The sequence below is a fragment of the Grus americana genome, chromosome 4 (assembly GCF_028858705.1).
Source record: "Grus americana isolate bGruAme1 chromosome 4, bGruAme1.mat, whole genome shotgun sequence".
Lineage (NCBI taxonomy): Eukaryota > Metazoa > Chordata > Aves > Gruiformes > Gruidae > Grus > Grus americana.
In genome coordinates this window covers 6,651,756-6,673,748 of record NC_072855.1, presented here as the reverse complement: position 1 = coordinate 6,673,748, position 21,993 = coordinate 6,651,756, and the positions used below count along the sequence as shown (strand labels likewise).

Sequence of the window (21,993 nt, the reverse complement as noted above, 5' to 3'; positions counted from 1 at the left end):
CATACTCCTCACAATACAGTTCTGTCCCTTCCTTTGTCCTGGCTCAGGCACTCATGAGACACATTTGTGGGCTGGAAAAACATTCTTCCCTTTCTTTCTCCTTCTGGATTAGCTTTCTGATAGATTAGCGATAACCTGAGGAGATCCAAAGAGCTGGTGCACAGTAACCCACCGGGAGCAGGAGCATTACCCCATTTCGGTGGAGGAGAGCTGTCAGATCAGCTCACCCTGTCTCTTGGATCTGCACCCTGAGGCACACAGAAGCAAGCAACTTGCTGGAGGCCACATGCCAAAGTGGTAAAGGAAGCCAGGAGTCCTATTTTTCCTCACATATTTGGAGTTATTTAAATGTCAAGGTTGAAGCAAAGACAAGCAAAGCAAAATCCTTGCTTTGTTATAAAATTCAGTCAAGCGATCAATTAATCAATCCAATAACAACTTCTCAATCTCATCAATAGATCATTTTCCACCTCCCCAAAGTACCATGCAGGAAAGACTCTTCTGGTCCATTTACAGGTTGCAATATCTTAACTGTTTTCTCTCAAGTTAGGCTGGCAGATGTGCCATACAATGATACCACACAAGTCACAGAGTTGCTTTCTTCCAGCACTGAATGGGGAGCTTCATTAACTCATGCAAAACAATGGCTTCCTTGTACCCTGGAGACTCTTCTCCCTTCTACCCAGCTTCCCACTGCCACTGGAGACACATTTCAAGGCAGTGAGATTCTTAAGAAAAACACCAGAAAAGCAGAGTAGTGGGAAGAAAAACTGTGGTGCTGTTTATTCAGGTTGAAGAGCTGATGAAAACACTGTTGCAGTCCTGAGATGAACATGTTGGCCCTTGGTCTGGGCTGCTGTTGAGCTTCTCATATTCAGGAACTACCCAAACAGGAGCCAGAGTTCCTTTGGAATTCACACATAGTTTCCTACTCTGTCCTAAAAACAGATCTAGCACAGAGAGTCTGCAGCACCATGTAGGAAGGGGCTCGGAGCAAAGGCAGCGCTACAACGCAGACATTCCCAGAGCCTGTTTATATCCATGATGTGACTTCTTTAGGGTTACACAGCTGCAGCAAAAGTGTTAAGTGTCATGGAGGCATCACACAAATGACATTTTGTTGGGCATATAATACACAGCTTTGCCTTAGCTCCACATTTATCCCAGGTTTCAGTCCAGGTTTGGATTAGCCAGCAGTCCCTGGGTTAACAGTCTGCCCACTGAAGAGCAACAGTTCAGGAGAAGAACTGAGCCAGGCCTGACAGCCACAGTCTGCACAATGCTAGGCAGGGAAAAGAGAGGCAATTTTTGTTTTTTCTTTGGAACAGGATATAGCTTTTGCACATTTTTGTGATGCTATCTGTGCATGGCACACCTCAGGGGCTCCCCATTTTTATAACACCTTGCATTCAACATGCTTTATAGACTTTACGGTATTTGGCCTCCTAAGGATGTATTATGCTTTTTTGTAGAAGGAAGGGCAAGACATACTAAAATGATGTGCCTGAGGTCATATGAAAAGCATCTGACAGAGGAAAATAATTTCCTTCAACTCCCATTCACATGTTTTTCCTAATACAAGTACTTACCTTACCCATATATTTCTACTATCCTTTTGCAAGAGACGTTGTGTCTGACTGCATGAAAGCCTGATCTTTTATACAAGTCTTGCCTCCAAACCACAAGGATATAGTCACTGTGCACATCTACCCTAAACCATGATAATCCATGGCTAGAGGGCAGCACCACAAAATGCAGTTATCAAGTCCTGGCAGCTTTTATGCAAGCAAAACACAGATAACAGCTCCAGAGGACGCACTTAGTCAGATGAGACCACTCAGCCAATACCTACTCGTTTTCCAAAAGCAACCACTGCCACTTCCCATTCACTCCTACATAAACATGTCTCCAGAGAATGATATACCAGGTATATTATGTGTAAGCCTTGCAGATGAACTTTTAGCCTTCACGAACTTCGGATCGCATCTGCTTTCTGTCAGTACCCAAATTATAGGTCACTAGATAGTCCAGACTTCTCAACAATTCAGCGTAACAACTGAAAAATTGGGGTGCAGATGGCCTTCCCCTTCACCGCAGAAGGTGCTGACCAAAAGAAATATTTTCCTGCCAGGGTCTTAACCTAACATCAGCATCTTTCATGGAAACATGCTCGTGTTTTGACAGTGAAAACGAAGAGCACAGGCTGTGATGAACAGCATTGCTAACACTGTCACCTGGGTACTGATTGGAAAATATAAAATTCAGCAGAGGACTGAGGCAGACCCTAGTTTTAATCCTTCATTTCCAACCTCCTATTGGTTCACTAAGCACCACACTTACTGTCTTCATCCCAAGAGGCACCTGTGTGGCTGGTGAATGGGAGATTGGGAGGCGTGATCAAAAATCAGTGAGAGAATCCCTACCCTCACCATCTCTCCCCCTCAGCACTGTGGCTGCTGTTGGCAATGGATGCAGATGAGATGCTAATGTCACCATCCTGACCCAAACCTTTACCTTTGAAGCTGCCATGACGGCTGCCGTGGCTGCGACGTTCAGCCCCCGCTTTCCAAAGTGCACAAGGGCATCGTAGCTCCGGTCTTTTGCCTGGACGAGGCAGTCATCGATCTCCTGTCACAGCAGACAACAAAACAAACAAAAAAAAGCACAAGAAGGACAAGTTCAGAGTGCTCCCAGCCTCAAACTCTTGGCAGGGCCAGGTCATCTTTTATGGAGGCTGACATCCTCCGTTTCCTCCACCTTGGCTGGAGAGAAGTTCACAGACAACGTCTGCAAAGAGGAAAGGTTTGCAGGGGAGCAGCAACTCCCATTGCTGGCTTTGGGAACTCTTTTATTCTGTGAATGGAAGATTGGGACCCAAAGTTGGGATACGTTTGCACAGTGAAACCACCACCAATAGGTCCTAGAAGCAAGACAGACACATCTACCCGGGCAGAATGGACCAGGGTGTGTCAGGAGCCATTTGCAATCTGTGGACTCTAAAGACAAATTGGATTGCCCCATAGTTAAAAAGAATCATATTGTGACACTGGACAGCTGCAGCTGTACTGCCCTGGGTCCAGAACTGGTGGTCTCAGAAGTATCTGAGATATCTCTGCACGTCACTGCAGTGTCCAGCTTCAACATGCCCATGGAACTGGTAGGTCCAGAGCTTCTGGACTTCAATGCTGCTCAATATACAGTGAAATGGCTATGAAAGTTCCTGCCTTCACCCTCCCTCCCTCAAGACACAGGGGTCTGGATGATAATGGATGACAACGACTTCTAGTACTCAGCTACTGGATGTGCTAGGTTAGTAGAGACTGGAGGCTGCAAGAAGCTGCTGGCTGTTCAGCAATTCCCTCCCTGTTCCCAGTAGATAAGAGATGGCAACCCAAAATGCATGAGCACTACTTGTGAGAAGCATAAGCAGAAGCTTCCAGGAAGCAGAGAGACAGGAGACTGATCCCCAGTGTCCTTCTTGGACAGGACTGAGATACAACTGTTCATGCACTGCCTGTTGCTAAACAGGGATCTTTCACTTCCATAGTTGCCAATGTGGGAAACAGTTATTCACTTCTTAGTAGTTTGCATCTTGATATGTGACTGATAGCTATTCTTGGCCCTTGTATCCACAGGAGCCAAATGGATCTGCCTGACAATGTCCCATTCACAGCCACAGGAATCTCCTAGGCAGGCAAATGATCCAAGCTGTAATGCTCACCCCCCAAATTAGCATCATGAATTTGAGCAAGACATTTCTCAACCCAGGACCTCAACATGCTACATGCCTTACTTCAGCATGCTAAACGTCTCCCGGCCAGGCAAGTGCTTACTAAGCCGCTTTCAGACAGGCTCAGCTATTTGTCTCATCACTGCACAATGTTTTAGGCAGACCTGGAAACAGAGTTATGGAGCCCTGGCTGCCAGACCCTGTTTCTCTAATTCTATCCAGCCACAACATAGCGCTCCAGCTATATTCAGCCAGTATGCACAGAGCAGCTCGGGAGGTATTTTTATCCCCCTCCCTCCCGACTTCTCAAGTGCACAAAGATGAGTTAATATGTGTGAGCGAGTTGAACAGAGGCCAGTATTTAAAAACACAACAACCACAAAGAACAAAAACACCAACCAAAAGGAGATGATCAAATGATAGAGGAAGAGAATCAGCAACTCCCAGTCCTTCAATGAAAATGAGTGATATGAAGACTGGAGTAAACACACTGTAGATCTGCTCCACCCAGAGAGGACCTGGGCACCTGTGATTACCTTTTCTTTTGAAGACAGTGTTGGATGAACAAATTTCCTGTACAGGAGGCTGGAGCCTTTTGTGTATGGAGACAGCAGCCAAGCTACAAAAGCTATTTTGAGTTCATAGTAGAATGGAAACCTAAAAGAAAAAGAGCTGTTAATGTCTGCTCCCAATTTAACCACTGCCCTTAATTAGAGATGCTCAGCACAGGAAGGGACTGGCCAGTCTAGCCTAGGGCAGCTTTCCCTTACCAAAGAATTCAAAGACCAAAACACATTCCCTCATCTTTGCACACATCTCAATTAGGCATATGGGTAAATCTTTACTTGGGTACCAGGGCTATTATTTAATGGTCTGGAAGAGATTCTGCTGTGTGATAAGAGGAGCTTTCTACCTGCAAAGAGCACAGATGCTGCCTTCATAGTCATTATGAGGGAGCAAAATGCAAACCAGCAAATCAGTATTTCATTGATATATTTATGCACCTTTCATCACTCTGCCTTTCTGCTTTTCGGATAACACTTATCTGACTGAAACTGAAATACAGGAACCTTTGTTGTCCAAGCAACATGCAACAGAAAGGTGCAGACCCACACTGTAGCTTTCAGATAGCACTGCAAAACACGCAGGACGCGAACTAACAACAGGACATGCTTTAGCTGTAACAAAAAGCCAGGGACTTCTTGAGATTAGATTATCCAGACACTTTTCTGGAGGACAAAGTTCAGAGCTCAAGGCTGGCCACCTAGCAGCATCCTATGCAGGCAGGCATGTTGCTGCCGGTAGTGTGATGAACCAACGCTAACCTTTGTAGGCAGGGGCAAGCAAGAGCAGCACAGAGACCCTTGATGGCTGTAACCCAGACAGACTCCTGCTGTGCTAGCACAGCACTGTCACCAAGACAGCTGGGCCACACAGCATCCAGGGCTGACCCCATGGGCCTCTGCGATGCTCTGCTCTGAGTATGGATTTGCCAGGTTGGTCTTCCACCTCACTGAGGATCTCTACTGCATACTTGATTTCACAGGCTGGACAAGCCCTCTTGTCATTCCTCCCAAGACAGTCACATAATACATCCTCCAAAAAAACAATGTTCCAGATGAACACAGTGGAGGTATATCTGCATGCAAATGAGATAGAGAGACAATAACGTCTTTTATCTCCTTTTCAACAGATCTGACATGTTGCCAAGTAGCCCGACTCCCTTTGTCTGGAGGACTCACTAGAGGCATGCAGTGCTATGCAGGAACAGGCTTTGGGTGAGGGCCATGTACTATGGTTAAATTTTCATCCTGAAGTCTACCGATCTCACTGGTTTCCACTAGAGAGGCCTTACTAAAAAGGGTGATCAAGCAACAAACATTTCCAAACTTGAACATCCAAATTTAAGGAACTGAATCTGATAATTGGGCATTTACGTGCTCTCATCCTGATAGAGGTCCCCAGGAATCCTTCCACTGGCACCAGAGAGCCCCCATCAGTATGGGCTGTCAATGTCAAACATCAAACTGTAAACCCAGCCTGATCCCTAGAGTCTGTGTATTTACTGTAGGACTCAGCTAGGTAAGTCTAGAACTATGCCTGCAGCTAAAACTACTGTTGTCTACATGATGATCTCTGCAAGCATCCAACTCGGCAATCAGCTGCTCCTCTATCTGACAGGCAGGGGAATGAGACTTCTCTAATGGTTTCTCACTAATGAGATATCACTGAGCAGTTCCATGCTCTTTCTTGCTTTTCTTATGACAGCACTGAGAAAGGAAGCGCAGCTCCTCCAGACAAAACACCTCTCTGCACCTGAAGCTGCTAACCCCATGTTCAGGAGGCAGTGCAATTTTGTGTCCCTTTTTTACCCTTGTAAACATTTCCATTTTCTTTCTATCTCATACCAAAGACCCCCTCCCACCCAGTGCTCACCAGCAAAGAAAGATATCCGTGAATGTCTCTGCTGTCGTGAAGAGCGCAAATATGATCCAGTACATCATCCATTTGACCTGGTAAACAAAAACAGTAGCTAGGTCAGTTTTCCCCAAGGGCTTTGAACTATCTCTTACAGGCACAAGTGCACAGAATACCTCTCACAGGGAAAAAAAAGTTTCTTCCCCTCCGTGTATTTAACAATTACTATGGACTTGAAGATGCCAGAGCTCCCCCAGCACATAACACATGTCAGATTTCCACACAAGCCCTTGGGAAGGAAGATTGTGGCCTTTAGGACTGGTCACATGAAAAGAAGAGCAGCCTGACGCTGTCCCCACAGAGGAAGCTCCAGTGGCCAGCGAGGACCACAGCCCTATCACAGGGCATTGAAAATCTCACTTGGTACATCTTAATAGCAAAGGTTAATACAATAGGGTGTTGGCCAACTTGGAATTAACACAAAATGTAATTACTTACACAATATCTATAGCCAGGGGAAACTAGCCCATCCCACAGTCCAGGGCTCAGGAGCACAATCAACTCACTGCAACTTATTGAATTAGCATGCATCAGTAGAGTGATGGTGCCTCCTCACATCCACACCCTGAGCCCATTGCAGCAACAAGGGCATTACCTTAAATCTCTTACACAGGGCTTAGGTGAGAGCATTTTACCTCATATTGGTAGTGAAAGCACGTACCGTGCTGTTGCTGTGTTCAACTGTGGTAACTCCACTGTGGGGTGGACTGCTTGGTGGGTGATTTATGGACAGTCTCCTTTGCAGTGATAGTGACACAGAAAGAATCTTTGGGGACTCCTCTTCTGTGGCACTGTCACCACAGAGATGATGTAAGGAATAATTTCCTTTTTCTCCTACTGGAGATGACAGAGAAACATTTTATTCTCCTTAAATATTTTTTTCCCCATTGTAAAATTCTAAAACTTAAGAATTGTAAAGCTTTAAGAATCTGTCTCTCCAAAGGAAAAGAGATGGTAAGACTGAAGTTGTTAATTTAACTGAAAATTGTTGTCTAATTAGCTATATTTGAAAATGGAGATCCCTAAGCAGCTTTGGAATGTTAAAAAGCTTAAGGAAGTAAAATCCATGAAAATCCATGAATTAGAGAATTGGACCGTGTTACCTAAGGCTGGGATAATTGCAACAGAATAAGGGAAGGCCGGAAAGAAGGCAGTACAAGAGGGGTACCCACAGCAGGTGCTGCTCTGGGGAAGGAAGTATGGAGGTGGCACTAAATCTGGATCTCACCAGCTCTGAAATGGCTTGCTCCCATCTCCTCCCCGATGCAGTGGGGACAGTACCTGTAGTTTCTCTCCATCTCCCTGCAGGTACTGAAATTATTCCCTGAGCACCTGTCATTCAGCTATATAACTACTCCCCTGGGATTTATATGTATGTTTATATATATATTTATATTGTTACAGCAGTAGAATGGCACTGCCAAATGCCTGAGAGCATTGTCTTCCCAGGGCAGCTTCAACCAGACTTTTTACATAATTGCAACTCCCTCAAAGCCTCACTGCCAGCACCATTCTGTCAGTTAGACATTACTGCCAGCAAAATGTTTAAACACAAACTGAGATCTAGTGCGGATGGGCTTGAATCAGCCTAAAATGTCATTTATCAAAACTACTATTACCAAGCAGAATAAAAATAAACTAGTCATATAAGTTTTGACTAGTAAATGAAGGTTTGTACTGTGTCAGTGTTACTTACTATTACTAATTTTTTTTTTTTTAATCAGACCCCTAACAGACAGATTGCCACAACTGGTGTGTTAAATGGAAAAACAATTGTAAGCGCAGACCAGGTCTTCACTCAGCCATTCCCACATTTGGGTCATTAGCCCATGTGTCTGATGTGAGTTCCTGTTTTGCAATTGAATTTCCAACAGGAATTGGACCCTTCAACAAAATACGTTCCAGAAAGGGACTATGGAAATATTAAGTATCAGTGGCAGACACTGCTTGGGGATGCTAGCGCACTTCTTCAGCATTTCCAAGCAAAGGGTGTACAAACCTTCAAAGCACAGCTGTGCAAGGGCTGCAGGGACATTTTGCCTTAAGTATCTGATGCGTTTGTAACACTTATGATTCTCAAAATATCTAAAACCATTATATGAAGGAGGGGACTGATAGAAAGGAAAAATCTCAGCAGCCACAGTGAGTCCCAGTTTGGGCTTGCACTAAGGACTTAATGGGATAGCCATCTACACTGTCACCCAGGGGAGAAAATGGGCTTGTTATCCCTGGGATCTTGAGAAACTGAAGAGTCAAGATCTGGAGGCTAAGCCGGGTTCAGTGAAGTTAACAGAGCTCACGTTGTGAAGGGCACTACAAATCCTACAGAACCCCAACAGCATCTAAGTGGTTTTGATTCTCCCACATTTCACTTTCCCCAATGGCCCTATATGCCTTTAGAAACTGGGGCCCAGGGACGATTTTTCAGCAAAAGGACAACACAGCACACCCAGTTGCCAGACCTGCCTGTAAATAGGTCGCTCCATAAGAAAGGATGTTTCTATCTGAGGATTCAGTCATATGTGCTTCGAGTTGCCTCCTCTGATCCTTGTTTTGAATGAGCAGCTAAAGCTTCAAGGCTTTTTGAAAAGGCTTTGATTTGATTTATTCTGCTCTTCAGAAACAAAGGAAAACACATAAAGCTCTGGATGCCAAACACCTTTTAAGTCAGCCATATATAGCTTGCACCACCAGAGAAATAGCATGCATTTGTCAAAGAGCACATCAACTCTGCAGAGCAGCCAGAAGCACAAATCCCAGTCTCCTTATTTGGGACTTATGCCTAGCAATCAGCCAGTCCACCTTCAGGCCACCCTTCCCCTTGCACTGGTTTATGAGCTTTCCCAGAATACAGGGAACACTTTTACAATGTGGTGAGGAGTAATCTTAGAAAACAAACCCTGCAGCACAGCCACAAACCTCCTTACTCACATATTCTTTGATGTCCTTTGATTTCACGGCTTTGTAAGAATAATACGCAGGGTAAAGAGTGCCAAATATAAGCCTGGAAAAAAAAAAACCAAACAACAAATGGATTAAATTGATTTCCTGTCACAGAGAAAGATATTTTTTTCTTGTCTGTTAAATGTGTTTCTTGCACTAGCGAAAAGTGTTAGGACTTGATTTAAGCTTCAGTGCACTAAGTACAGTACAGGAGTGATTTTGCATCACTGAATTCAGAGAAACTACTGCCAGTGACATGAATGAAGAGCAGGGATTCAGGTTGACTTTCCTTTTTCAATGGTTTCCACGGCTGTACCTTATGAGTTATACACAAAACAAAACAACCAAACTAACAAAAACCAGAAAAGGCCACCAGACTTTAAAAGGAAATTAAAAACCTGATTTTAAAATAATCTACTGTAACACCAGGAATATAGGAATATTGCTTTCAGAGGCAGGGCAAAATGAGAATCATTTGTCTAAAATCCCTTCCACCTCTATTCAATACTCTGAAAAGCTGGCAGAAGATAAAGCAGCATCCAAGTTCTACAGGGGAACGGTTTGAATGCTGGGGCCTTATCCTACATTAAATCTGCTAAAGGGAAGAGCCCTGCGCTGTTCGGTAAACTTGATTTGGGCTCATCAAAGGAGGAGAAATTTGCCCACCAAGATATGCCAAGAGGATCAGGCCTAAAAATCCCAGCTCTACTGTTCTTTCAGACAGTTTCCTTTCATTTTCAAGTCTGAAAAGGATGCTGTCAGATTCAAGATTTCATGTAAGAAAGGAATAAGGATCTGTAAGTTAAAAATAGCACCACTGAGAAAAAAACATTGAGAATTTTTTATACTAACTCCTTACTGTGTCACTGCCTAGCTGTTTATTCGCTTCGATTATTCTGGACATAAGCATAGGCTTGTCAAAACCACTTTGCCCTGCCCAGGTTTCAGTCAGTTTTATTCAATGCAGTAGGATGATGCTGCAAAGTCTGAATTTAATAGATTGCAGGGGAATGTTTATTGGCTTGCAACTACCCCTCTTTCCACTGGAGCTTTTGCTTTAAATTCATACAGCTGTTTCCACTGCTCTTGGGAATGGAAATGATCAATGTTTCAGTCCCTAATTGTGGAGCCACATGGACCCACAGTCGTCTTTTCCATCCTGCCAGTAGCGATTGTGTGCCGTGGGACTCATAATTACAGTTGAGTCCATTATGTGCATAAGACATTAAAAATTAACACTCTGGGATATGGTGTACCATCGTACTTCCCATAGCTCAAGACGGTATTTGTGAAAGAATGGGGTGAGCCAGAGCACATCTTGATTTCCAAAGCAGTGACCGAAGACAATTTGTCTGCTATTCATCATGCTTACTGTAGCATAGCTTAGCAAAACCTGAAGCACAATGCAGACTTCAGAAAAGCAGCTATTGAGTGAGGAGATTCAGTATTTTACAGAGGCTTCACACTGGCTTCAAAAAGCTCTGCTGGAAACAGTCAGCTCAACCTATTTCACCCACAGGGGCTGTGCTATATGCAGGGATTAGATACAAACGCTCAGAAAGATTCTGGCAAACCAAACGCATTTTTGCCCCTTGCAGCATCTTAAGAAACAGCAGCACTGGTTAAAGCAAGGAGGAACACACAGACAATAGCTTGATCCTGTTCTCACTGAAGCTAATAACAAATATTCCCTCTGAGTTTAACAGAGGCAGGACCTAATCCAATGCAGGTAGAGCTCACAAAAGGAAGAAAACTCCACAGCATTCAGAAACTAACAGCTGAGCACGTGAATAATATTTTTGGCTCTACTTATAAAAAGTACCACATTTTGTCCTTCCTTCTTGGCTGGGGCTGGCTGCTATCTCACGCTTTTATTTCCTGCAAATAATCACTGAATGATTGATATTCATTTCCTCAGTTTGTGCTGGCAACAGAAAGTAACTGGATCCTGAAGAAGCAAACAGTTTACAGGATCACTAGAAAAGAATTAGTTGCAGACAGCGAACACTTGAAAAAAAATTCCTGTGAGGGAAGGAAACCATGCAATACTTTTACATATGCAGGGCAAGGGACAGTTAATAAGGTGATGTGGTCTCCCTAAACTGGAGATTGAGAGTTTCACCAATTTGCCTTGCAGCGTGTTGTGTGCATATATGGACATTTATTACTGTTATTGTTTACCAGACTGAAAACTGTTTTAAGGAATCTTGGATCTCAGTCTCATCACTGCTGTGGCTTACTATGTGGCTTGGAGTCACTTAACCTCTGGGTATACCCTACAAATGGAAGACAAAAGATGTTCAGGCATTTTTGTAAAGCATATTCAGAGTTTTGGAGATAAATATCTGCACATAGGCATATTCAGGAAAGACTCTTGAAGTTACTGTCTTCGTCGGGCTTTGGATCAGGCTTGAGTACAATTGATTTAATTTAAACATACATGTCAACCCTCTAACTCTTCCCTCAGTTCCTCTCCCCTGCTGAAGACAATGCTTCTCTCTCCCCCGTCATCCAAGCTTCCCGTGTAATTAAAGTTATTGTTGATTCCTGCTTTCCTTCATCCCCATGCTCAACTGTTGCCAAATCACTCCCTCTGCACTCTATACACAAAACCAAGGCTGACTCTTTGTCCCTCTGCCCAAGCCACTAAGTCATTCCTTGTTTAAGTCTCATTTCCAGCCTCCCTGGTGTGCTTTACTGATCTCTGCCCCACCTGGATGCACCAGTGTTTACATCTCTTCCCCTGCCTCTCACGCACACACACAGAGGTTAGCTACCCTTGCCTGCCAAGCTGAAGTAATATTCTTATCCTTGCTTTCCAGTGCCTGAAAAACGTGGTTGCTCCTACCTACTGTTGGTTTCGTCTTTTATCACATCCCACCTCAGTCCCTTCTCTCCTTTAGTGACTGTAGTGCCACGAGCTTCTTACTCTGCTGTTCCTTGTACATCTTCTCCCACACCCTGGAGCTCCTGTGTTCCTTGCTCCTTCATTGCATATAAACCCATCACCTCTAAAACAAGCTATTCCCTGACAGTTATCCTGACAGCACACAGTTTGAGAGGTAGCAGCCCAAACCACAACTGTGCCATTCCCCTGTTCCTCCTCATCTCTCTAATTTCTTCTGCAACACTCCAGTTGTACGTGATATCTGAACCACACCACAGGACCTTCATCTTTCCTCCACACATCCCCAGAATCACAGCACAGACCCTCAGTTCCCTCCCACAACTGCCAGCTGACCTGGGAACCACACGTGCTATGACTCCTTCCATGGTACATGCATTGACTGCCTGATTGATGCCAGCCAGCTGGCAAGCCAAATTAATGACCTACCTATGGAATTAACACTGCAGCTTTTACCTCCTGGTGCACACTCCTATGAGTCAATCTCCTATCCAGCAGCTAATTCTTATGAATAATGTAGAAACTTAATATTTGAGACCTCTCTGACCCATCTATTTTGGCCACAGTTACTTTGTGGATCTAAAAGCTAGCAGCAGTGGAAAAACAAGACTGCTTAAGCCTCATTTCCTTAGGAAACCAGGCTACAAATTCAGGGTCAACCCACTCCACACCCGTTTCCATCTTTCAAAGCTCCTTTGAATGAGCTATGTACCCTGGAAAGCCTTGGCTCTTTTACCCTCTGTGCAAAAGCAGAAGCAGACATCCTGATCAGCAAACCAGGGACTCCCAGAGCTTGATGTAGTAGTTGCTACGTTTAAAGCTACAGAGATGTGTTCCTACAGTCCGGGCTAAAACACACACACCCCCTCAGGGAATGGGGAAAGGCAAGGAAGTAGTGACGTTCATCAGTGAGTTAGGAAAAGCTCACTTGCAGCACTAAACAAATAACCACAACAGTCTAGTAATTCTTACACTGCTCCATGCTGGAGGTCTACATCAATTACAATCGCCTTGGAAAAGGACAAAACAGCAGCTGTAAAGACATCACTGAAGAGTCAGCTAATTGTGCAACAGGAGGCAAAAATCTAAGTAAAAGGTTAGTCTTCCTAAAGAATAGGATAAGGATTAACGCTGAAAATCTTATAATCCTATTAGGCACAGCAGCAGCAGCAATCCCCAATCTGGACCACTACATGCGCTTCTGGTCATTCTTTGTCAAAAGGGACACGGCAGAGGCAGAAGGGGAAAGGAGAAGGGCAACAAAAGTGTGTGGAAGCACACTGGGAAACATCCACAGGAATGACGGTAAATGCTGCAATTGTTTCTTTTGCAGCAAAGACAAATAACAATTTGCTCCTACTCCTGATGTGAGGGGATGTTCAACTGAATCAAGAGAAAAAAGTCAAAAAGGAGGGGAGAAACTCTATCACCAGGAGTTGATGTGTGGAACCAACTAACCATATTTATTTATTTATATAATTACATTACATAGGATTTGGGGTTTGCTTTTGGTTTTCCTTATTCAAGTTTACCACTAAATGAGACAGGAAAGAACGACGCTTCCCATATTGTGAGGTTTCCTGATTATCAGGGGAATATTAAAGCCAACTGAACTGTTGGCTCCTTTTTAGCCATCTGTGTCATATTCCAGGGGAACAGCTGCACCATCACCAAACCTCCTTCTGTCTCCACTTACCAGTACAGCCACAGCCAGCCCTGGCTACTATATCCTTCTGTTCCTTCTCCAGATCTGCTGACGCAGTGATCTGACCATCACAGAGCACAGGCTAACCCAGATGTGACAATATTCCTAACAGCATCTAGGTTATAGCCTGAGGATCAGCATCAGAGCTGGTACCAGGACCTGGGAGGGCTCCACATGACATCTTGAGCTCTGATGGGTTGGTGACGCTATTTTCCTCATGAGAGGCCTGGTCCTACAGCCATTTACCTGTAAAATTAACTCTCACATTCCATACAACAGCCACTGAAATAAATGGAAAGACTGTCAGCGATTCTTGGGAGTACTGGCCAGGACTCAGGTTACCTCCAGAAATGTCTGCATATCCATTCTCTTGAGTATTTTTAACCACACAGGTATTTTCTGGATGGTAACCTACCGTTACAAATATACCAGCATGGTGCTGTCCACATCCCAAGCCATCCAAGTTTTGCTCATCCAGTCACCATGCCACCAGCGGTGTTTGGGCTGCCCAAACATTTAGAAGATTGTACTACTACAACACAAATAGAACAGCCCTTATTTTGCCCATAAATCACTGTGTTTCCATATCATTGGCACACAGCAGCCAAGATGGCAAACTTCTGCTCAAAACCAGGGATGGACACGTTTAGGAATCACTGAAGTATTTCCTGTTTCCTCAACATGTTCACTGGTTAGTGCATGCTTCTTATGCACGGAGCAGCAGCTGAGCTGTCACCACGCCAGCATTCCTCACTGAAACCGCCAAGAAGAAAGCCAATAGGTTTGCATTGCTTATTATCAGTCCAAATTAACGTTCACGCAGTGCCACACATTAAAAATAAACGGCACTGTCTTTGCACCAAAGGTTCCCAGTTTAAATCCAACAGCTGTGGATGTGAAAATAAGCAGCGCACAAGGTCAGGAAAAGGGTTAATGCAAGTCTCTTGACAGGTCAAATGCCTGATAGCCAAGAAGCGACTGGGGTGGAGGAAGCACCAGCTGCAGGGGAGGAGGCTCCAAGCTGGTATTCCCTGGGAGATGGCTCCTGCAGATTCTTTGTGGTCATTTTGCAGCTGAATAGATACGCGCAGTGGCTCCAGGGCAGCCAGGAACTTGCCTGTTCCCTCTGACACGATGCCCACCCTGGGCCCCAGTACATGTGGACACCCAGCCATGCCAGCCTGACACCTCGATACACTCAGATCACCACAGGCGCACGGTGCCTTGGGGCAAAAAAAACCTGAGGAAAGCACTGGGCTCTGACACACCTAAGACAGATGAGGCTCACTTCAAACTCCATTTGCAACTGGAATCAAACATCCACGCAGGGCTGGTTCAGTGCTGCCGAGGACAGCTGTGCCCGTGTCACTCAGCCAGTCGCACACTGCCTCCACGGGTATTAACAAGGTGTAAAGCTCCTTGAACAGTCACCCAGCATGTCCCTCTGCTTTGGGAAACATTCCTCCCCACCTCCTTGATGGGTGACCTGTTTAGCTCTTCTGAGCTGCTGAGACCTCGTCCTCATGAGCAGTTCTGAAGCACCATGCACACCCCCAGCGCTGAGGAAACAGAGGGCAGGCCCAAGACTCAATATCTAACAAAAAGACGCTCTGCTTTCCGTCCAGATCTTCCTCTGACTTCTCAGCCAGACTACTACAGAAGCAAATAGCATACTTCAACTTGGTTAACATAACCTAACGGCAGGCGAAACCTCATCGCTTCTCTTGGTGAAACTGAGGGGTAAAGGGACGCCTGACTGTCCTTCCAGCAGAAATAGCAGGAGCAAGGGCTGTCCTTGATGCTTCTAATTTAAGCAGTCTTGATCCTCCCAAAGTAGCACATACCCCTCTCCAGTTGACACTACCTTTTTTTTTTTCTTCAGCCAGAGCATTCCTCACATGGGAGCTGGAAGACAGCCAGGCCCAAACAGGTGAAGAGACATGGTGAGGGGGACGGGTGGAGGAAGTGGCCTTGGCCAGCCTGGAGCTATCACACAACTATTATGTTTACTCGTGTTGAGATCCTACATCCAGACTTGCCTAAAGGAGGCAAACATGATTTCCTTTTCCCCACTTCTTGTTACAGGCAGAAAATAGAAATGCTAAAATAACAATACTACTGATGGAGAGACCTTGTAAAACATTGGGATCGTTAAGATAATGCACCTGATATCTACTAAAACCTGATGCTTCTACTAAAACCTGATGCTTCTACTAAAACCTGATGCTTCTACTAAAACCTGATGCTTCTACTAAAACTAGCAGCAGTGAAGGGTCTCACAGGGTTGATATTTACACTGATGCTCTTCAGTATTATATTTAAAGCCCAACCAAGATTAAGCAGGTACTTCACCCTTCCCAGGTTTATTGTTCCAGGCTGCCTTCAAACTCAGGCAGAATTGCATCAGTTTACACACAAACTAACACTTCAAAGTTTTCTTTGCAGTCCTTCAGAACAGAAAAGGCCCATGTAGCTGCTACAAAAACACCCCATGGCTCTGCAGCTATTTTAGGAAGCGAATTTATTGCAGGTAGATGGCTTACTAAGCTGGTCTGTTCTACTTCACGCTGCGTTCAGTGAAGCTGCCTGGCCGGGTGGAGAAGGGCTGCTGATGAGCAAGGGGAATTTGTTTGCCTCCCCTAGGCAATGCTTTAAAGGAAGGGTGTGTCTGCAGGGAGAGCGTGCAGGGCTGGTGTGGGGCCCTGACCCATGGGTGACAAGCTGCGGGTCGATAAGAACGCTGCGCCTGGCACACGCCACGAGGCTCCAAGCAGCTGTCTGCAAGAGATAGTGTTTCGTGGGCCTCATCGGAGGCATTTGCCCTGTCGCTCCTCCTCTCTTCGTGCTTCGGCTCAGCAGGATCGCAGGAGAAAGCAGTCCACGGCACTGAGCTTTCTCCCAGCGCTGGCACAGCCCACCGCGTCATTCAGACCCTTTCGGGGAAAAACAAATAATTCAAAGTGTGATACTGAGGGGAATAAAATCTGTGCCTTTTAGAGAAGAAAACATTCTCTGCTATGTGACCGGGTCAGATCTTCACCCAGCTTCACTGCTCCAAAAAGGCAGGGCTTAGCATCTGTGTGCCCTTGATGTTTTCCCTATCCAGTACCGACCGTATAGTTCCTGCTTTGAGAGCCCTGTCTTTTTCCAAACCAAATAAACGGCCATTTCAAAATGAAGTGGTATGGTTTAGTTGGGAAGGGCTGTTTTTCCTGACTCTGGAGGGGAGGATGTTTATGAGGAAAAAGGCTTTTTTAGAAGCACTGACATTATATTGCAGAGATGACAGATGGTTTAAAATCTGTATTGTGAGTTAGCCTACAGATTTATGGTAGGCTCATGATACAAAAAGGAACAGAAAGAGACATATAACCTAACCAAACTAATTTCTAGCTAAAAAAGGTGTAAAAAATGGATTGCATATCAACAAAGCAGCTCTGCATTATTTCCATATAAAACCACAAAGATCATGCCGCAAGTATTATTTTGGAGTTAACTGATGCTACGTGAATCAACTTTTAGGAAGCATAAACACATACAGGAATCCCAGTTTAGAGCATAATCCTACACTATGTGTATCCTAAAACTCAGTTCAGGTCATGGAAGTCTTTCACCATGAAACTGTAAGTGCTACCACTGTCTGAGGAGATGGTGAGAAACACAAAAGCTCCTGTTTGTCTATTCCTCACTAAAAGACAGCTTTAGACTTCTAGTGTTGTACTCATGGGACTGAAAACAGGAATAAAAAATTAAATGAAACTATAACTCATCCAAATCAATTGCAACATGGGATGTCCTTAATGTTACTTCGGCTTCCCAGGGACAGAATATTATTAGAAGTGCTTAACTAAGGACAAGGAATATTTTAGCTCTGATATAATTTAAAAACCAAACCAAAAGACCTCTTTTGCCCACATATTCAGCTAAAGCCATGAAAAATGTTGACTTCCCACGGAATCACCGTCAGTCCTGGGTTACTAGCGGTTCAATCCACTGACACAAATAGAGCAGTCCCAAGGCTGCTCTGAGTAGCACCAGGTCTCAGAGATCTCCACAAGCTCTTGGAGGAGGATGGAAACCCCGGTTAGATCTGTAACTAGCCAAGGAGAGTAGTTTCGTATAGGAACAGGTATCGGGTATGGTCACCACCAGCTTAGTGCAAAAGAGTCTGCAGAGATAATCTTACTACTGTCTGGACATTCCTATAAATATGCTAGTAAATTAACAATAAACAGCATAGCTCCTTCCATCAGTAACTGACCTTAACTTCTTACATCTCTGAGGACTCTACAACATTAACCTGAAAAACTTAGAAGTCCAAACATTTGGAGGGACCAACCACATTGAAAACACATGGGACCCAACTCAGTCATCAACTTTATGCTCCAGAGCTAGCATTTAACTCCTAGTTAAGTGAAAGAAACAAATGAATGAAAAACCCAACCAACCCCACCTTTAAAACATCTCTTCTCATTTTGATAACACATTTCAAAGAAGGATTTCGAAGTGCAGTATTAATATTAGTGACCTGAGTATCAAAGTCAATTGCACTTCCATTGATTTCTGATTATTTTTATTTTGTTAGTGTTTTATCTCTATTTTAAATTATAAGGACAGTGAGACACATTTGAATTTATACAGGAAACTCATGTCAGAGACATGAACAGTACCCAATTTTCAACTCCAGTTTTATAGCAAGAGTGTAGAAAAACTAAAGCAAGATAATTCTACTGGCAATTTCAGAATATTCAGACCATCTTAATGCTTTCGTTAGTATGGGTATCAGAATGCCACATGCTATATATAACAGCTGCGACATTGCAGGGAGTTCACGGGCCATGCAAACCACATTTCTCTTTATGGCCCACAGACACAGACTGGTATTTCTTCTGGGTACTATAACAACATTTTAGGGAGGGGCTGGGCACCTGCTTTTTTATTAGGACCTGCATTTTTTTTTTTTAAAGGGAAAAAAGGAAAATGAGACACTGTCACACAGCCTGAAAAAGACAGACTTCTAGGCTTTTCTCATATGCATTTGAGAAAGATTTCTAGTGTGAATTTAATAGAGTTCTTTCCTCCAGGGTCTTTTATCCTTTCACTCATCCTTTTTAATCCCTCCATTTTATATGGCTAATAACAGCATCTGAATGAAATGCATGGTACAGCTGAGATAAACAAGGAGGGAGAGATCTCCAGCTGGAGCTAGACTGATACAGAGCAGCCTCCAGTCTAACCTAGGCATAAAGGAGGGGAAATCAGAAGGAAGCAACCCTCTGTACTGAAGCTACAGATCACTAATAAATAATCAGAGCTTCTGGCTACACCTCTCAATTCAGTTTCAACTACCAGTAAAATTATTTGTCTCTAAAATAAATTAGAAGAAAAATGACCATTTAGTGGATAATCCTAAATCACAGAGTTAGGATAAGTGATAAAAAACAGCAGGTAGGGGAGTCTAAATAATACCCTGAAGTTCTCCTGAAGAACATAGGGGACAGACAATGCTTTGGCTTCTGTACCAAGGAGCTTCATCACTAGGGCTCATTGGAGAGCAAGACAACTTCCTCCAGGGTTGACTCCAGAGGAACCAGAGTCACCCAGCACCTAAGGAGCAGCACTGATCCCCTGCCAGATGTATGTCTTCAGCCCGTTTTCCCCCTTATCAACAACCAGCAACTTTGATATTAAAAAAGCCCATCAACACTAAACCAAACCATTGTAAACACCCTTCTTCCCCACACACTCCCATCTGAGGAGAGAAAGAGCAAAACCTATGTGACAGATATCATTTAGTGTGCTACTGGAAACTGTTCAAGTGAAAGAATGGCAAATGTAATATAAGAAATAGAAATGTGTCCTTTAGACTAGAATCAAAGAGTAATTTAGGTAGGAAGAGATCTCTACAAGTCTTTAATCCAAAACAGGACTAACTTCGAGTTTACATCAGGTTGCTCCAGGCCCTGTCCAGTCAAATTTTCAGTATCATCATCTCTGGACCCCTATCCCAGTGTTTGCTTTGAACAATTTTTTTTCTTTATATCTAAACAGAATTTCCTTTGCTGCAATTTGCGTCCATTGCCTCTCACCTTTTCACTGTGCACCTCTACAAAAAGCCTGGCTCCATCTTCTCTGTAACAACCCACCACATTTTTGAAGACAACGCTAAGATCTCCCCTTCATCGTCTGTCATTCAGGCTGAACAAACTCAGCTTGCTCACCTCTCCTGGTGCACCATGTGCTCCAGTCCCCTGCCACTGGATTCACTGCACTTTGCTGGTGCCCTCATACTAGGCCATACTAGACCCAAAGGGGACACACTACTCCAGCCAGATGCTGTCTCACACTTGCCAAATAGAGGGGAACAATCACGTTTCTCAACCTGCTGGCTAACCCTCTTACTAAACCAATCCTGTATCAAGATCTGGAAGAGAACAGCACTGCACCCTTCCCATCATCAGAGGTGCAGAAAAGCCAGGAACCCAATCCCTGAATGAGGAGGAGACTTCCTTGCTGTTTGGAGAACCTTCTTGCTCAGCCACACCACACCCTTTCCTTTGCAAGTGATGCCCTCCCCAAGGAGCTAAACTGGGGTCATGGCATGACAATAATAGATGTCACGCTATGTCAGGACTCTGAAAATGCTCCTTTTAGCCAACTCCAAATGAGATGTTGCAGTAGTACAAACCTCACTTAGCCATCTGTAAAACAAAACTTGACCTCCAAGGGATGTAAAGAGTAGTATTACATGGTCTTAACTCTGGGACTTAACACAGACCAGGTTGCTGTTAGCAAAGAGTTCTACAAAACAGGCATTAGGGAGATGAAATTAATATTTACAAACACTTACTGCTTTGAATCTCTTGCTTAGCCATTTTTTGGTGAGCTAGAAGAAGAACACCTAGATTTCCCTTATCTCTACAGCCACATAGTCACAGTGTAAGCCTTTTCATCACTGCAAAATGTAATGGTTTTATGGTAATGCTGTTGCATGACCTGTTCTTACATAAAGCCATTAGTAGGGAGGTCGTTATCAGCTTATTTACTTCTATGCCAAACACCATAGCCCTTGGCAGGTATCTGGAGATAAAAGGACACATCCCTTCTTTTGCTGGAGCTGGGACCCTCATGGAGAAAGTAAATTACCCATACACATGGCCAATAGTCACGCTATGATCATTTTTAAAAGGATCAGAGGCTGCAACATCCAGCAAAGCCTTGATTGAGCTAAAACCTATTTAAAGGGCTTCCTTAAATGACAATCTCCACCACAGTGCCTAAATTCATCCTTTAGCAGTTGGAGAACTGTATTTTCAGGTTAAATGAAGACAAATTATATGAAACTGATTCTAAGAAGAGTTATATTCAGCACTTTCAAAGAGTTCACCTATGTTAGTAACAGGACAAATACACACCCCGGGATTCAGGAAGCTTTAATTTCTCTGACCAACTAATTCTAAGAGGCTTTTCAGGAGTGCATAGCAGGACCCTAGGCACAGAAATATCAACACCTCTGTAAGTCTTACCATCCTCAGTAAGTTCTCTCCAAGCCTTTGGGAAATAGTTACATTCTCATATGCTGATTTTACAGATTGGTTTCTCATACACCCAGCTGAGTATTCCCCTGATTGGACATTCATCATGCAGTGCTGACATGTAAAGCTGCATCTGTTGTGCCTTTAACTTGCTTGGGCTGGGCAGGATGTTGTCACCGTTTCTGACTTGGAGTATACCCGCATACAGTGTGGGTGTGCTAATATACTCCCAGGAGAAGACGCAGTTGCATAGCCTCTAAAATTCATGCCATTCCCTAAGTAACACTTGCACATTGCCCAGAACCACAGCCTAAGTTAAAAATTTCTGACTTGCAATTCACTTTGCAGGTGCATGTGACACATATAACTCATACCATTTGCACAGGATTCTAAAATATCTTTGTTCTTTGCTCAACAAATAGATACATCAAGACAGAAATATTGAAATTTCCTTACACATTTCCTCAGCACTCTGGGATGTTTCTTAAAATGCAAGACTTCTCTTCTGAACTTTGGAGTCTCTTTACATCTATTTAACTTTCCTACATCACAATTAATCCCACAACTGAATATTCTTCTGCTACAAAAATGCAATTCTTTCCCAGTTCCTCGCAAATAATTTTATCTCTTTAAGTATCTCCAGGTTTTGTATTTCTTTACCAACATCTGATTACTTTGTTTAATTTCTGGTGTTTTC

General features: G+C 43.9%; 1 protein-coding gene across 4 annotated transcripts in view; it reads right to left on the bottom strand.

Moving 5' to 3' along the window:
- REEP1 (receptor accessory protein 1) overlaps window positions 1-21,993 on the bottom strand; it is a 71,144-nt gene that overhangs the window by 34,437 nt on the left and 14,714 nt on the right. For all 4 annotated transcript variants that reach the window (XM_054823154.1, XM_054823156.1, XM_054823153.1 and 1 more), the window contains exons 2-5: window positions 9,140-9,212; window positions 6,167-6,243; window positions 4,267-4,387; window positions 2,515-2,628 (exon numbers count right to left, since the gene is read on the bottom strand). In XM_054823154.1, coding sequence (XP_054679129.1) covers window positions 2,515-2,628; window positions 4,267-4,387; window positions 6,167-6,243; window positions 9,140-9,212 — 385 coding nt within the window. The remainder of the gene's footprint in view (window positions 1-2,514; window positions 2,629-4,266; window positions 4,388-6,166; window positions 6,244-9,139; window positions 9,213-21,993) is intronic.